The 18,258-nt window shown below is 39.7% G+C and overlaps 1 protein-coding gene across 1 annotated transcript in view; it reads right to left on the bottom strand.

The window, feature by feature from the left end:
* LOC108880227 (muscarinic acetylcholine receptor M4-like) overlaps nucleotides 1–16,591 on the bottom strand; it is a 42,005-nt gene extending 25,414 nt beyond the window's left edge. The window contains 1 exon segment of the mRNA XM_018671679.2: nucleotides 16,055–16,591. Coding sequence (XP_018527195.1) covers nucleotides 16,055–16,109 — 55 coding nt within the window. The 5' untranslated portion in view covers nucleotides 16,110–16,591.
* Nucleotides 16,592–18,258: the final 1,667 nt, after the last annotated feature.

Raw genomic sequence — 18,258 nt, 5'->3', positions numbered from 1 at the left:
TCAAGGACATCATCAAAGACCATCTTTGAACAGATATAGGGTTACAACCTCTCCCTTTATACAACCACCTGTAATCACATCACCTACATTCAACACTTACAGTGGAGCCAGCTCCATTCACTGAGTTGTCTTTTTGACAGGCACATAGAGAAGGCTGGTAAAAACTATTTTCTGGGGGGTTTTTGACAGTTCACCTGTCCACCGACGCAGCAGCCCACTGGGATTTGTCCTGTTATAACGGCCAGCACAATACCGGATATACTGTAATGATTCCCTCCCAGCCTCCTACACACCTGTCCCAGAGCACCTGTCCCAGACAACCCATAAGCACCGCCACACTCACTAACACATGCAGTACATGCATCCACACGAGCATCATATGGGAAACTACCATTGTTCGTGCAATGCACTTTGAATATAAAGCACTTTGAATTGTCTTGTGTCTGACTGGTGCTACATGAATAAACTTGCCTGGTCTATTACTGAAACCAGGTCACCACTTACTCATATGGCCACCTCACATCAGACTTTGAGTTGTTCCTGTTATAGACTCTGGATTTCAAGTCACTCATTTGGGTAATCTCTTGTTGCTTGTTTCTATTATGGGCACTAGATTGCCTGTTATTCCTCCCAATCTCCTCTCCAGCCTACAGAGCTGACTTGACCTGCTGACTTTATATGGTATCTTCAAAATCCTGTCAGCCATTTCAACCGCAGCTAAAACCTACCCCTTCATCACTGTCCCCTATAGGACAATTAACAGTCAAAGATTAATTCTCATTCAGGCCCAAACAACTGTGCATGGTGATGTTCTTGCACTGTCTTACATAGCTGTCAATTAACTGTGTCAAACGTGTACCTGATGATAGTAACATACTGAGACCAATCCCAGCCAACATTGGGCGAGAGGCAGGGTACATCCTGGACACATCACCAGTCCGTCGCACAAAGTCAGACTTTGAAAATATCAAGAATGCTAAAGACAGTTTGGTGTGTTCGTACAGCAGTTCTGATGAGGAATATTCACCATTCAGCTGTTTCAGTTCAGTGAGCAGGACTATGCAGTCGGATCTCCAATTGATAAGCGTTGTTCTCTATACATGAAAACTTAACCTCTACCACTTGTAGCTACAGAGGTAACTGTTGCTCAGCAAAGTTATATTGGGTTGCTTTAACATCTCAGCGGTTTTTAGCATCTAACCTCTCTGTTATTATACAGCTTACAGATTATGCTAATGATCGAATCTCATGAACCTGCACCTCCTGAAGAGCAGATGGTATTCATTCATATAAATAAACTTGTCTTGTCTTAATCTACTTGGGCACACTGCCCAAGTGGAGCCAATATATGGGAATGGCTGCCACACTTTGGACTGTTTCTTCCTCTCTGCTATGACTCTTGCTGCAGACCAGAGTTCGCAACTGAAGCTCATTTCAGCTCTGTGCTGTGGTTTGTTAATATTAGCTGTTACCACCAATTGAAAGCCATACTGCGACAGTGGAAACAGAAAGAAATGCGGTCAGCTTTCTCTCATCTCTAGCTGTAACTTTAGACATCTTTCTGCTATGAGCAGGATAATGGCTGAGGGGGCATGGCCTGGAATCAGCAAAATAAAATTTCAAAGATTATATCAGTGTAACACAGTAAAAGTAATCATTTCAAGTAAGAGTAAAATCCACATTAAAACTAATCAAACAAGAACAATTTACTCAAAAAAAAAAAAGTTACTTAGGCACAAATAATGGCGCAACACCACCTCTACTGGGTTTCAGGCTCGGTTCTATTTATAAACACATACTAAAAATGCTGCTGACCTGTAGGGTAAAGGTCAAACAACGTCACAGCAGATGTCCTGCAAGCTGTAATTAGACGCAATTATCATGTGTAGAATAGTAATTAACAACAACTACATGTGCACATATACTCATGTGAACCCACAGCACCATATAGCATATATACACTGATCAGCCACAACATTCCAACCACTGACAGGTGAAGGGAATAACATCAACTTGGGTCCTTCATTCATCTGGATGTAACTGACGTACCACATGTATCATGTGGGACCAGAATAACAAATTCAGGATACAGTACATATTGTTTATGCAAAACACAAGTCACTATACTCACAGTTTGAGTTTGCTCAGGTGACATGTGACACAGAAGTAAGGATGTTCGTCCTGTGATGTTGGATGTAAATGGGTTGTTTGACCTCCTTCCAGTATAACTATTTCATGTGTATCTCTTTATACTGTAAATAAAACTACGTGACCTTTGCCCTCTTCCTAGTGGATGCTGTGAGTGAGTTTTGGTGTAGTGTTCACACACAGCTGATGTCATTTTTGTTTTTGGCATTGACCCAGTCTATTGTCTGGGGTACTTGCTGTTTGACTGCTGTTATATGTGATGTCGTGGTGATGTCAGACACCGCACCAGTCCTCATCTCAAGTTGTGATTTGAAGACTGTGGACACGTGTCCTAACAGTGCAGCCATGTAAGAGTCTCAGTGGGAAGCTGCTGGGTCCTTCCTGATTTAGCAGTCTCCAACCTGGTCATACGCCTTTATGTCCACTGGATCCTGGCTTAGTCACAGCCACATCACTGCTTCAACATCCGCACAGAATGTGACAGAGGCAGAGCATCTGTTCTTCAGCAGCAACATTCCTGATTTAGTTTCAGTTGTGTCAACATTTTTTTTCTGTTGTACAAGTAGAAACATATTTACAGCTCATTTAGATGTACTAACAGATGCTTTTGGCTGTACATTACCCAGTTTAATTACTGTACTACACCACACTGTCTCTTATCTTTATATCCTGAACAGCGTTTTGTAGTAAGGTGGTGAAATACATAGTAAAATACACTGTTAACATAATTTTCTTTTTGATTCAGCCCCCTGTTTTTTCTCACCCCAAAATGATTACAGACTTGCCCACTATGGATAGAGCAGTGTCACCTCCTGTGATTATTCATTCAGTAGGTAGAGCGGGTCGCCCACTAATCAGAAGGGTCAGTGGTTTGATCCCCGAGACTGCGTGCTGAAGTATCCCTGGGCAGGTTACTGTAACAACAAACTGCCCCTGATGTAGCATCAGTGTGTCAGAGCTCTGTGTACAGGCAGAACAAGCGCTGTATGAGCATGTGTGAGAATGTGTGAAAAAGTTCTAAATAAGTGCAGTCTATTTAACTATTACAATTTAGTGCAGCTGCTGTATTTATGTTTATTCTGTTAGATGTTACTATCATAATAAAATAATGACTATTAGAAAATGTTTGCGAGAACAGAGGTTTAATGGATTGAGATGTGACAGAGTCACTGAGCTGCCCTGAGCTGCAGTTCTGTTGTTTGCAGGCTAATAACTGGACAAAGAGAAAGACATGTAGCAGCAGTAAAACTGACAACACTTTGCCCTTGGCCCTTCTTCCCTTTTCTCCCATCTCTTTACAACCACCTGTTTCCACATGAGCAAAACAACTGAGCAATCTCCATGTTAGTTGAGCAAACTGCACCTGCTAATGACAAGACAATGAGATGCAATACAAAAAGCAGAAAAAGCCAGCAAGTGGACAATGAGTTAAAATAATGTCTCTGTTTCCAAGGTCAAGAATGAGCTTTCATACTCATAATGTACTGCTTTTTTAGGACTTGTTCACAATCCTTAAAATTCTTCTATCCTGCCACATAAGCAAATGCTCCTCTGATATGCACAAAAGCACAATTTTAATGCATTTCACAAGAGGTATGTAAGCTGTCCGTGTATATATTGCATTATCTCAAAAGAGCAGAGCATATTAACTTGCTAGCTGCCAAAATAATGCATGTCAGCGTTACAGTCAAATTGGCACACACTTCAGAGTTTACTTTCCTAGGCATGATTATTTGTGTCAATGTCCCATAAAATACTATGGAGTGTACAGCTTATGCACTGCATGTTTGTACTTTTTAAAAATAATATTCTCCTAATCTATAATACACTGTTTAAGTTTAATATTTTCTGGGTAAAATGGCTCTATCCAAAACTGAAGACAAGACATTTTAATTCTATCTCAAGGACACACCCATGCACACAGAAGAACCGGCTCAGATCTATGAAATATACAACACAGGCAGATGAGAGGACACATTACCATTGATTTCATCACCATCATCTCACACACTCATATATACATGAACAGCATTCCAGCAACAAGGCTCAAGCCAGCACACTGTTGCAACATTTATATCTAACATCAGCATACACACACACACACACAGTCAACAGACAACAGACAACCAACAGCCAGCATTCTGTTGAAATATTCATCTAAAATACACATTATATTAAATTATACAACTGTAGATGTCCCCATTTCATGCCCTTTACCTTCTGCAGCTTTAGACCGGAAAAACATCGAAATCTATGCTAAATAACAAACAAATAACATGTCCTGCTAACTTCAAACCCCTGAATACTATGATGCATTCAAACGCAATCATTTCAATTTTTGTACCAGCAAGGCTAATTTAACTGTTTGTTACTATTTGACGCTGTAGTTTGCCTTGGTCTGTCTTGGTTTGGATGTGTTTTCAGTGGATATTTATGCTCCATGCTCTGCTATTTCTCCCCGTCTTTTTCATGATCTCCTCCCCAGGCTCTCCCCAGAGAAGGCAGAGGTGAGCAATGAGCAGCCTCTCTCTTATACCTCAATGCTGAAGACAAAATATACATGTTAAATTTTGAAAAGAAGGCTCAAAAAGAGGAGAAAATACAAAATGGTCCTCAGGGAAGAACGCTGCTCTAGCGGTTTCCTGGTAAACAAGTCCCCATGGGGCCACTATTGGTTTTTTTTGTCAGAAGTGTGGACTAGAGCAAATCCACACTAAACCCATAAGGTCCCATTACACGGCCCACACCATCATCCTAATTATTGGCCCATTGGGTTTTTTGTATGCAGGCCTCACTAAGGTACAGAAAGCCTTAAAGACCACGAGTGTGAGTTACGAACATATATTTTTTCTGCCAGTTCAAGAAAACAACAATTTCATGTATTACTTCATACCAAGAGAATATTCAAAGCGCACCAATATGATAGGTTGATTGGTATCAGGATTGGTATGATTACTGAGATCTAGGAATGCTATAACAGTTAACTCTGATGATCTCAACCTCTTATTCTGAGGTAAAATCAGAGGTGAACACAACTGAAACAACACAGCAATAATAATTGCGCGAGAAAACTGTGTGCACAACTAGTTGGTGTGTAAATTGTAAAAGACTTCTTCTCTTTATAGAGTAATTCTTGCGAGTTCAAACTTGGCTAACAGAAGGAGGAAACAGTTCAGTAAATGTGCTACAGGGGCAAACACATTCTTGCTGACATCTTTTGGGTCCTCTCCTTCGTTCTTCCCTACCACTGAAGACACAAGGAAAAGATGAGAGGATAGAGGAAATGAGGAAATCTGTCTGTAGAGAAATGAAAACTTTTCTGAGAACAGCGAGTCAGACAGGTTTTGGAGCTCTGTGGCAACTTTTGCTGGTTTGGAGTTTGTATTTGCCTGTATAAGCACTGTCCAAATAATAACAGTAAGTCTTTCTGTATGTTTAAATGTGTTTAAACATTTGTATAGTTATTAAAAACCTGCATTCTGTAGTTATACTGTGCTTAGACTAGGAAACAATACTTGTAATGAATGAAGAAATCTTGAATAAAGTCTGTTGGGCAGTAGTTAGCTCGCTTTGTGTGCCAAGAGGTCACACATATTTTCTTTACAAATATATTTAAATCATAGTGTACAACCTTTTATAAACACTATGTAACACAGTCTTGTACAACACTCTCATTAAGGCTATAATTACAGAATAAAATCATCACCTTTATGGCACAGTCATGACAGAACAGGTGTGTTTAGCTCAGTACTAAGGCTAAATGTAATAATAACTGACAAAACTAACACTATGTAGAACCTGTGCCAGACTCCAACAGAACTCCCTGCCTGAGGATCTGACTTGCAAAATCATTGTCTCTTTTGAATTTGTGCGTTCAATTACATGTCTTGAGTATTAGATTTGCTTTGTGTGCCTTGTAGGGTGCACTTGACTGTTCTGACACCCATAATCCCTAAAAGTGCCGCCGTACCAACTGGAAAGCGATGCAGATTTGGCAACATGAGGGAATCTCTGGAGAATTTCTGCTGTCAATGAAGTATTACACACAGAATCTGGGTTTTAGCTCAGCAGTGTTTGGTTACTACAGAGGAAGGAAAAATAATCCGGAAATGAGTTTGATACCAACTGAGGAGGCAAAGCTGACCCCTTTGCCCCCGCCAGTAATTACATTATCAAACGTTTTATCACACACAGAGGATGAAGTGGCACGAAGAAGTACAGAAAATATTCTGTGGCTGCAGAGACCTGGTTCCACCTGTGCAGCAGCATGCATTTTGATGTTTAATCTAATTATTACAGCTGTCTGTTGACGGGGGCCTCTACATCCTGTCTGATCAGAGCTGGACAAGAAACTTCATTAGCATCATTTTTATTTGAAGTAAACATTTATCCTGTATTTATTCTCTCTGTACCAGGGCTTCACAATATTGAAGATGATGCATATATCACTCATACATACAATTTCTCTGGTGTTTACTGGCTCAACCAACTTAATATGAAAAGTAAGCTTTTTTTATTTTGTATGGTGTGTAGAGATAATTGGCTAAAGGTCTGGTGACTGACAGTTATATCTTTGAGTTAAGTATGGGATTTTCAAACAACTTTTTTCTTCCTCAAAAAGCAAACTAAAGGCTCTATAGAATGACATTCTGAAATACTCTCACCTGACAGGGGAATATATAAAAAGATTATCTCTTTTTCATCTCACATTTGGCTCTCTCACTGTATTTTGGTTCAAACATATTTATTATTTTGTGCTTAAGAAATAAAAAAAGCAGTATATATGCACATTGTGTGCATGTATTATACTCTATATTCTCCGCCACGGTATTGAGGAATTTAGGTCGCGAGTAGGCTGAAGTGTGACTGTTAAAAATTTGCTACTGATGCTACAGTTAAAGCATTTGGACCAGCTTCAGCAAGCCTTTGCTCCTGTTTAAATGGGTTTGTTCTGGTTTTCCCATCACAAGAAATGTTGAGTGTTGAGGAAGACTTCATAGCCCCTCAGTCTAGGTGTTGCCCTCAGAACTGGAAGTAGTTTGCAAGCACTGTGCGCCTAAACATCTGATCATCCGGGTGCCTCCTCTAAGAACGTAATCCAACAGTAATCCCATATAAACCACACATAAAGATTGTTTCCACCAACTTGCACAGATCTTTGCACAGCTCTTAGCATAACCCTTATAACAGAGTAAATACACTAGACAACACTGGAGTTCTGGATGTAGACAAGTCCACAAATCCTGCTAAAGTGCCAACTACTGAGTGCAGTGACATTTGTTCTGAGAAGGAGGAAAAATACAGAGATCTTGAGTGAGTTCCTGGATGGAGAGGTGTAGACCTGTAGCCTAGAGATGGACCTGGAGGTGAGTGAACTTTATAAAATAAAGCAAACTGAGGTAAAGCTGCTTATGTCTCCTGTTTCACACACAGTGAAACCAGTAGTCATGAATATCTTTATGACAATGACTGGCAGCGACTGAATCTGACTGTCAACACTACTGACCCAGACCAGCACAGACCTGGTTCAACTTGATCACATCAGTGGTCATGCTCAAATCATATTGAATATCAGAGATAAAGTCCTACTGTGTGCTCCAAACAGCATCATCAATTCAACAGTTCAGGAATGGGCACAAAGCAACCTGCCTATTAAAGGACCTCCAACACAGAGAGGAGACAGACACTCTCACCATTCTCCAGCCTGTGTCTCACAACCTCTTCCAGTCCAATTCAATTGACAGTGGTGACACATGATACTGGCTTGTGCCCATCTAACACTGTACTATTGGCTTCTCCAAGTCTACCAATTCTACACTGGGGCTGAAGTTAACTGCAGCTAAAGAGACAGCTGATTGTGCTTCATTGTGTGACATAAGAAACCAGAAAAATATATAAATAAGAATTCAGTTGTATTAGAAACACTGGACCAGAGTAAGCATCCAACTGTGAACAGGCATTTTCAATGTTGCACAGCTGGTGTCGTTCAACTGTATTTATGCTCATTTGTAAAACGACGTCTTGAACGTAAAATAAGAATCTTTTTGCAGCCAACTGTTTGTCCCTCCCCTCACTAGATGTTGGCTGCGAAACACATTTTTGCTGCTTGCCAGCTGAAAAGAGGGCAAGAGGAGATGTGACTGTTTTCATGTTGTCCATATGTTTATAGACAAATGTCTCGACTAAAACGACAATGAAACGCTAATGAGGGCAAAAATCATTTTGATGTGAGAACATAATTTTAAAAGTAATGTCTTTGCACAAACTTCTCCTCATAGCTGCTCCAGTGACAGTAGCTGCCTTTTGGTCTTTCAACTTTGCTTTTGTCCAGCAGAAATATCACATTAGGTTAGGGTAATTAATCACAATGATATTTAAAAAGCCATTATTCAACCATGTACTGTTCTATTCCTGCACCCTCTGGAGCCACTTTAAATGGATACACTTAATGCTATTAATGTGTTGCTCTGTGATTAACATCAGTTGTAACAATTCTAGCAGGACAAGTTCTAATGGAACAGACTGAGATGACTTTTGCTGCATTATTTCCACTGAATTCCCTCTGTCACATCAGAGATTTGCACAGATGTATTTCCAGTGAAGCTGACCTTATCTACATTTCATCAGAACAATGCTTGGTATTCCATGTCTGCATCCTCAAAAAACCTCAGATCTCTGACTCCATCAGTGCTCAATTCTGCGTCTGTGCAAGTTGTTAGGCACCATCTAATGTTCTACCATTTCAAGATTAGAAATTCAGGCAGCAGCACAGTAACATTCAATAATATAGATTGTCAGCTTTCAGACATTATTCAACAATTATCACAGACATGAAAGTACACAACATCTATCTCATAGGACAAAAGTGTAGTTTACTGTTTAGAAATGTACAATTAATTCAATTAAGCTAGTATTCAACTCCTGACTCAGTCATGTTTCTCACTGAAATATGATAAATTATTCTTATAAGACATGGAAATGTCAAAATAAAGGCTTGTCTCTAATATAAGCCTGTGTCATATAAATCCCAAATTCAAATATTCTGTTTGGTATCTCTCAGTATTTTACAGTAGTTAATGTTAATGTTTCTAAGGCTCATTCAGATTTTTTTTATTAGATTGAGTTATGACACAGTGTTTGAAAATGAATGATGGGTAAAGGAATTAAAAAGATATTAGCAATGTTAGCACAATCAGCTCTATTCCTGCCAGACTTGCTGTCATTTCTAGCTTTGAACAGTTGGAATAAATCCTCATCTGCCTCTTGTCAAATCCCTACCTGCTAATTCCTCTATCGTCCCTCTGCATCCTACCCTCTCCCTCCCACTTTATATCCCTCTGCGCCCATTTTGATGCCAGCTCACAGGGAATGCACCAGTAACAACATCTGGGGCTGACACATTCACGTTCAGACACACATACATAGACGTACTGTAAATGCAACATGGCAGCTGAAGTGTCCTCAAAAACTACATTACTTAAACATTACAGAGTGGAAACAAAGATGAAGACAATGGCAGAACTCCATGTTGCAAGGGATGTTAGTGGCACTGTAAAGGCTCCATTATGATAATCATCTCTGCCCCTGCCACCAAAAAATTTAAAAGCATAATAATTCTGCATTTAACTTGAATCAATTTAAGAAAAGGTTACTGGTTGAACTGGTTAATCAACAGCTGAGTCACCAGCTCTGCTTTACTCTTCTCCTTCTACGAGGTACAACTAGGGCTGCAACTGACACTTAATTTCATTACTATTCATCAATTAATGTGCAGATTACTTCTTTGATTATGCAAATGTCTATAAAGAAACACTGCAATATTATGAAAAATAATCATAACCTCTGTCATCTTCAGATCCCTTGTTTTGTCTGACTATAATTTCAGAACTAAAAGACATTCACTGTACAATGAAAAACATTAGAAAAAGAAAAGCAAAGTAGCAAATCAGAAAATGTTTGGCATTTTTTGCTTGAAAAATGACTGAGATTGATTATAAAAATGGCAGTATATTAATTTTAAGCATCAGATCTAATTCAAGGGGTGGCATAGGTGGTGCAGTGGTTGGCACTGTCACCTGCTGGTGCAAAGTTAGCAAGTTCTCCCCGTTTCCTCTGGGTAATCTGGCTTCTTCCTGCAAATTAGTAAACTGCATTTACATAATCCAGTTAGATTAGTAACATTAGTCAGTTAATTAGTTACATTATTCTTTACATTACCTCGCCTGGCTGAGCTAAGATACCTTCCAACAAGTTAAATACTGTCAAACCCACTTCACCTCCATTCCTCTATTCAACAAGCAGACTACAGATATATACAGATACTCAAGTAATGTGCTGCATTACTTTCCCAGTCAGTCTGTCCACTGAACCCTCCACCTTCAAAATGTAAACCATTTCACACAAAGAGATAAAAGAAAAGGTTACAAACTGTTTTACAGGGGGAATTGACTGATTGGAAAATAATGCATGTAGGCCACCTAAGCATCAAGAGAAGTAAAGCAGGCAACTGATGTACAGAATCTGGAACAACATTACAGCTTTAGATTTTGTATGTAAAAGTCCACAAGGAACAATGAAACACATATCATTTGTTAGGTCAGAATCCATCAGGTGAATATATTAAAACATACAAGAGTCAAAAGATCCAAGCCTAATAAGCCTAATAATGGTTTATTATTTGGAGAGCAAATGAACAGGCACACTCATATAAACCAAATGTGTGCAAAACGTAAGCCTCTCCACTGAAACTTAAACTCAGGACTGGAGCCTGTTCTCACTCCCACGATGCAGATACAGGAACTGACACTTTAGAGTACTACAGTACATCAACCAAAAGATAGATAGAGGTTTTTGTTTTACATCAGATTTGTCTTACAACACAGGAGAACAGCAATATGCTTTCAAACATCGTTACTGTTTGAGCCCTTAATCAAGAAAAGGCTGGAAATCAGGAAGGCTCTCTGCTTGTGTGTATCTCAATTATACAACACAGCAGAAAACTAATACTATAAAATACAAAGGATTTTTTGGTTTGGTTTTGTAGAACAGACGAAGCATGTCTGTATTAAACAGTCTGCTTGAAGGTAAGACACTGCTTAAATATGGAGGCTTCTGCTGGTAATTAACATTCAGAAGGCTGCAGATTGATGACAGTGATCTACCTCGCATCTGCATAGAAGAGTTTCAAGTGCTTTATTTTCAGCCTGCTGAACATTGGGAATATTTTGCTGCTGACCTCCCTCACACTACAGCAAGAAGCTGAACCTTTGTGGAGTGAAAAAAAAAAAGACAAACTCAAATAAAAAAGCTAGCAGTACTGCATGATGAGGATGGAAAGTCCAGGACAACACGAGCGCACCTGCCCGAGATGACCACGGATATATTCAACTCAGTGCTGACCTCTGGAATGTGACAGCTGTCTACAGAATCAGTCAAAGTGGAGCAAACATGCCAAACTCTCAGAGCAGTGACAGAATGAGAGAGGATTTAGGCAGAAAGTTTGATGAGGGGCAGAAAGCCAGAGAGGCATCATCAAACGCAGCTGCCTAACAATCAGAAGACAGTATTTATTAGAGCGTCCGAGTTATGATGCTATTTTGCAGTGTGTGATACATATATCCAGTCACCACATTTTATTATGTTAATCTAAGAGAAACGGTGTCATTTCTATTTTCAGACTAAGGCATGTTGAACGTTAAGCATCAGCATACATAAGTGCTGGGCATGTGAAGAAAGGTCAGGTAGGCTAATTTCTACCAAAGCAATTACAACAGAAAAAGGAGCAGGGGTTAGGGTGGAAACACAAATAACCCAAACCTGTCACTCAGACTCCCAATACCTACAGCCTGACAAGAACAACAAAAACCCTATCCCTATCATCAGCAGGCTCACACACAACACTGTGTGTAAAAACACCAATCTGTGGTTTTACAAGGGGTTATGTGCCAGACAGAAGTGCCTTCCAGAAGTCTCCGCTGGTCGCCATGATGACAATAAAAGGCTCTCGCAAAACGGTTAATAAACTTATTTATCAAAATGTCAAACTAAAGCTTCACGATTTCAGTCGTGGTTGATTTGGTGACGTGCGTGGTTAATATTAATAGCGAAAGGTGTGGTGGTTTGATTACCACAAAATGAAACTTGTGTCAACCACTGGGGGCAGCAAACATGTTGAGCAGCTACAACAAATTCTGTTTACAGCAGCCAAACAAACTGTGGACTACAAAAATTCATTATTTGCTCTTGCCCATTCTTGGACTTGGAGAAGGCTCACGACCTCATCCCCTGGGTAATATTAACAAAAATAATAATACTGCAGTAATATGGGGCCACCATGTTGCAGCCAAAGTCAGGGGAGTGTCTTTTTTGGGGGACCTCAGACTCTCTGTGTCTCTCTGTGGTTCAGCTGGCTTCATCAGACCATGACCTTCAGTGCACACTGGGGTGGTTTGCAGCTGAATGTGAAGTGGTCAGGATGAGGGTCAGCACCTCAGAGTCTGAGGCCATGGTTGGATTGCTCCCCCAGGGGTTGGGAGGTGTTAGATTGTTAGAGATTCACTGAGTGTTTGGTCACGTGACTAGGATCGACCATATAACTTAGCATTTCAAAGCACACATCCCTCAAGGAGTTCAGTCATGCCGACTACTTTTTAATAGTATACATTTTTTTGGATGATAACTTTTGTGTTATGTTGTTTAAATGTACATTAGTATATAGCTATATGTCCAGAAGTTGTTCTACATGGTCAGAATTCTGGAATATCAACAGCCTATATGACCATCAGAAATTAAGTCTAGCATAAACCCACAGGCAGGACAGGCAGGTGGAGCCTCACGACCTCAGATAAAATCTCATTGTGACACAGAAACAACAGCCAACAGTGTAAGGATTGCATTGCAGGATTCTGTTAAAGGCTTATGTGCATCCTGATTATGTATCATTTTATCATCTGCAGTAAACACACACCAGGTTCTGCCACTGGAGGTGGGCGTGTTAGAAGAAAAGATCAGATGTGTTTCTGATGTTTTTGGGTTATCTTGTCAAGGTAAAATGAATAATATTTACTGTTGGGAGTCATACTGCATGTGTTTGGACTATTTGGGTTAATGCTGAATAAAAGAATAAATGTACTTTGACTCAGTAACAGAAAAGAGCAAATTCATCTGTAAAAATAAAGACATCAGTGGTTAAATAATCAGGTTTTTGTTTTTTGTTTTTTTGGACTAGGGTAAGCACTTATATGTTAGTCCACTATCTAATTATAAATTGCGTTCCTGTGTAGCTTAACTTAGACTCCAAATAAATTGACTCCTATGTGTCTATCTAATCTATGAATTCAGACTTCATCCTTTGAGCATGGGAATACAACATGAATCCTGAGCAGGAGCGACTGAACAGCTATCACTGAGAAAAACAACAGTCGTATATGGACCATGGTTTCTGTGATTTAAAGCATTCTGCACCATCAATCATAATAAGATCGAATTATTACAACCAGGATTTTAAAATTATTTCAAACAGACCACACAAGTTCCCAAGTAACCACCATAAAACCAGTAATCTCAAGATATTCAAAACCAAGATTTGAAACAACATATTAAATATAAAATTACCAAGAAACATTCATTTATAAGATTATGATGAGGAAATATTACTCTGCCCATACAGCACCTCTTTTAGTTTCATCAAAACACTTTTATATATACGCACATTCCCACTACAGCAGATACAGTGAAATACACAAACACGCATTCTCCCTCCTACATGCAATATGAATGTAATCATGTATACACACCCACATCCACTATTCTTTATCCACAAAGAGCCATATACATGTGCACATACACAAACACACCAGGGATGATTCTCTGCAGGAGCGGGGATGTAAATAGGATGGAATTAAGAGAGCAGAAGGAAGAGAGGGAGACAGAAGAGGTGAAAGAGGGAGGCGAGGAGAACAGACAAGCTGCTGATGGAGGGGAGGAGACAGGGGAGGAATCAGAGAAAATGGAGAAGAGGGGGAATGTTACATCAACCCCCTGATGTTTTATCTAGAACTCAGAGCTGTCAGTCATTCTATCATACGGAGCCTTTTCCTTCCGGAAGAAAATGGCTTCTTTTGGGTACCTGGGTGTTTTGTACATGCAATTTCTGAAACAGTCTGTGGCACCATGAGCAGCCAGGAACGACAAGTCAATGCACATGATAAACGCCTTCAATTAAACACTATTCTAATACTACTAAACATAAACACTGCGTGACCAGAAAATTGCAGCCCCTGCGCACAATCAATTCAACAACCAATCAATACAACCTCTGACAAACTTTAAATTGCTGTTGACACTGACATATCTTAGACCTTTTCTTTAGTTTTGTGGCTGTTGATTTAGTATTTCTACACTGTGGGGTGTGTCTGATATTTTGCGTCTCCATATAGTATATGTAAATTAGTCGGTAAAAACAGACAAGACAAAAACACCATTAAATGCAGCCTCATAATACATACTCAATCATACATAACATGTATCTTAAGTAACATCTCCACAAAAATGTAACATCTTTTGACACTGTGTGTTATATTGTTGTATCATAAAGATCTTTCCTTTTTTCTGGTCATTAACTGCCTGCTAATGATTTAGTGACTGTTTCCCACAATTCTCTCATCCTCCCTCCTATTTCTCTCTCTATCTTTCCTTTTAGATCTGTGAGTCTTACATGACGCACACACAGTCACACACACACACACACACACACTGTGGAATCCTCACAACAACATGTCAGTCAACTGCACTGAGGCAGATTTGAGATCTGCACAGTATCCACGCATTTACATAATTCCGTGTATAGCCTATGTTTGTGTTGTATAGTCAGTTACAGTCAGTTTATACACTTTGGACTGATGTCTCTCATATTCGCCTCTCTTTTCAAGTCTTGTTGCTTCTGTATTCTTGACAAAGAGGAGGAAAAAGGTGAGACGAGGAGAAGAAGAAATGATAAAAAAGTAAAAGACGGGTGGCGAGGAGAGGGGACGGGGTTGAGGAGGAGTTTATTCAGGCTTTTTAATCTCTGAAAACCTAATTCTGTTTGTCCTCTCTCCCGCTGCTTTGTTATCACCTCCTTCCATTTTTTTTCCTCCCTCTCTGCCTTGCGAAAAAGCTGGAAAGCTGCTGACCGTTCCACAATTTAAATACGGTCATGGGAATAAAACAAAACATTGGGGGGACTATCTTTTAAGATGATGTTAATGTTGTGATCAAGCAAATATCTAATTATAACTTAGCTGCTGACTCCCCAACAGCATTTGATCAGATAATAGTATTGACATCATTAAGAATAGAGAATATGAATGGATTAAATGCAGCGCTTCTTTAATTATTCACTGTAATTCAAAGGGATACCACAAGCACATTTTTCAAGGCTGGCTGTGAACACAGTGTTTGGTCCGCCTTTGCTCGAATACAATGATGTTCTGCCTCACGTTTATATCCAGATATCAGTATTTACCTCATATTCATTTTTTTGTGCGTTCATTCATTCTTGCACTTTTTTACATGAATCAAATGAATGTCAAATGTGCTGTTGGGTTTTACATTTCACATGCTTCACTTTACTAAAGTGTGTGAATGTTGTGAGGGGAAACCAAGATACCCCTGTCAAACTAACTTTACCCACCTAAACCACAATGAGAAATATTCATTTCAGCATAAAGCCTGGAACGCATCTGTTGAAATTAAATGAAGAAAAAGCCTGAATTATTGCGCTTATTTATATTTATCTATAATCTGGGGGTATAATTAACCTACCATCCATCATTTAACACTTCCTGCATTAACAGCTTATTGGCCAAAGCCTTAATTAACAACTGCGCGCGTGTTCGTTCATTAAAAACAAGAACACCTCACTCACCATTGAAGTTCCAGAGAGGCTGAAGCCTCCCAACTCCGTTACTGTCATGTTGCATCGTGGAGCACCAGCAGCAGCCAACCTGACACCTCTCTCTCCCTTATTTCTCCGCGTTCACTTTCTTCTCCTTCTCCAACTTTTCCACCAGCTGTCGCACCAAAATTCCTTCCGTGGTCCTTCAATTCTGTATCCCTTTTTATTTCTTTATTTTCCCTCCCCTCCTACTCTTCCGCTGTTTACTGGCGAATCACAATTCACTCTGTTGGTGATCCTTTGCTTCTGTTATGGGTTCTCTTTCTGGTTTGAGAATTATCAGTTTACTGCAGTTTGCCCACTCTGAGGGAAGATGCTGTGTCAGTCAACCGGTTTGTCACAGAAATAAATAATAAAAACACAACAATTCAACAGCATCTGATCCGTTATACTTCTCAATCAACCATCGATTCTCCCCGAAAACACACACCTGGCAGCTCAGCTTCTACCGCGTGGTTTCTCGCGCAACAGAGAGCGTTTAGTTCATTCCGAGCGAAACGAGCAACACACACTCACATACACACACACATACACACATAGAGATGACTTGTGATGTCATTTTTCTCAGCCAATCCTTGGTGGCTAAATCTCTGTTTTTGGTATGTAACATTTATTTATGCAGTATTCTAAATTTAGAGTTTAGGCCTATTAGGTCCGTGGACGTTTTAACTGTTTGGTCTCACCATTAGTATGACCGCAGGGGGAAATGATTGAAAAAAAAAAAAAAAAGAAAAGAAAAAGGGACGACCTGTTTCTTTCGTTTTTCACTTTACCAACAGAACACAGCAAAATAAATCACCTTTAATTCCTCTTTTTTCCCATTTACTGTGCGTCCATTTTGTTTTCTAACTTTTTTTTTCCTAAGAAAACACAAAATAATAATAAGCCCTGAGTCACTCAGTATGATGACAGGCAGGAAGTCTAAATATAAGTTGAAGATTTAATTGTCAGGTGTGGGGGGGACCTCTGATAAGGCTGAAAGTTAAAATAAGAGTTTGTCATATTTTATTTCTTTGATGGTATCTAGATAAATGCATCTTATGAGCATCATAAAACCATATTTACTCAACAGCAGATACCAGAGTAGGGGGCTGGGGGCCTGACACTGACCAGAACCCAGTCAGCTGAACCCTCACATGCTGCAATTGCCATGGCAACCGGCCAAAAACAACCGTCTGACCATGTGGGACTGGAGACACTAATCAACTAAATGCACCTTCAAGGCCGTGGGAAATAAGGCTGCTTCAGGTACTGCAGCACCCCCTGTCGGTAAAGGCTGACATCACAGACACAGCACTCTGTCAGATGCAAAAAATAAACACTTAATACTTAAAATAATTCTACTGTTATTTATCTGATCATTTTAATGCTTGTAGTTTGCAATACTGAATAATTATTAATTATTAAAGTAATGCTAAGCATAACTGTCAACTGACATAATGTGGCCTCATCATCCATCCAGCTAGTGGCATCATTCAAGGAAGAGAGCTATCACAATGGCAGAGAAATGAATTTCAGGTTTCCTTGGTAAACCAGCAGCTTCTAAAAAGAGCACGATGGAAGACAAAGTGATCCAGGAAAGCATCCCGACGCCAAATAGCACTTCATTGCCTGCTTCGTTGACACCTAGTACCAGTTTTGTCCCAGAGATCACCAATAAGACCTGCAGCAACCTCCAGGAGCTAACTGCTGCCAATGGTGGGCTGCGCATTTCACACATAGGCCTTCACTGCTGTCCTAACTGAATTAACCCGCCTCTTAATACCGCCATTATGATGTCACGGATATAGAAACCATCAACAATATACAGAAACACAGTATAACAGAAGTTTGAATCACAGACAGAGATGTCATAGTAGCCAGAATAAATGCCATTACTGAAGCAATGCTATAAAAACCCAATTAAAACGATTCAATAGGTCTCCAAACACTGCAGCCACAGCTGAGTCACACATATCATCTCCAGCAGAAGCAGCAATATTAACTAATACAATGACAAAAACATAAACAATAAAATATACTGTTGGTAAAATGTATTTTACTCACCGAAACTGCTGATTATCTGTAGACAAATTTAAAAAGCTGCTTCCGTCGAGCGGACATTCTCAGCTCTAAAGCGAATTAAAACTTATCCGAGAAATACAACTGGGCAGACTCAACTTTCAGCATTAGCT

This window comes from Lates calcarifer, linkage group LG7_2 (assembly GCF_001640805.2).
Source record: "Lates calcarifer isolate ASB-BC8 linkage group LG7_2, TLL_Latcal_v3, whole genome shotgun sequence".
In the NCBI taxonomy this organism is placed as follows: Eukaryota; Metazoa; Chordata; class Actinopteri; family Centropomidae; genus Lates; species Lates calcarifer.
The sequence above is the reverse complement of the archived record's forward strand: the minus strand, read 5'-3'. Positions and strand labels throughout refer to the sequence as shown.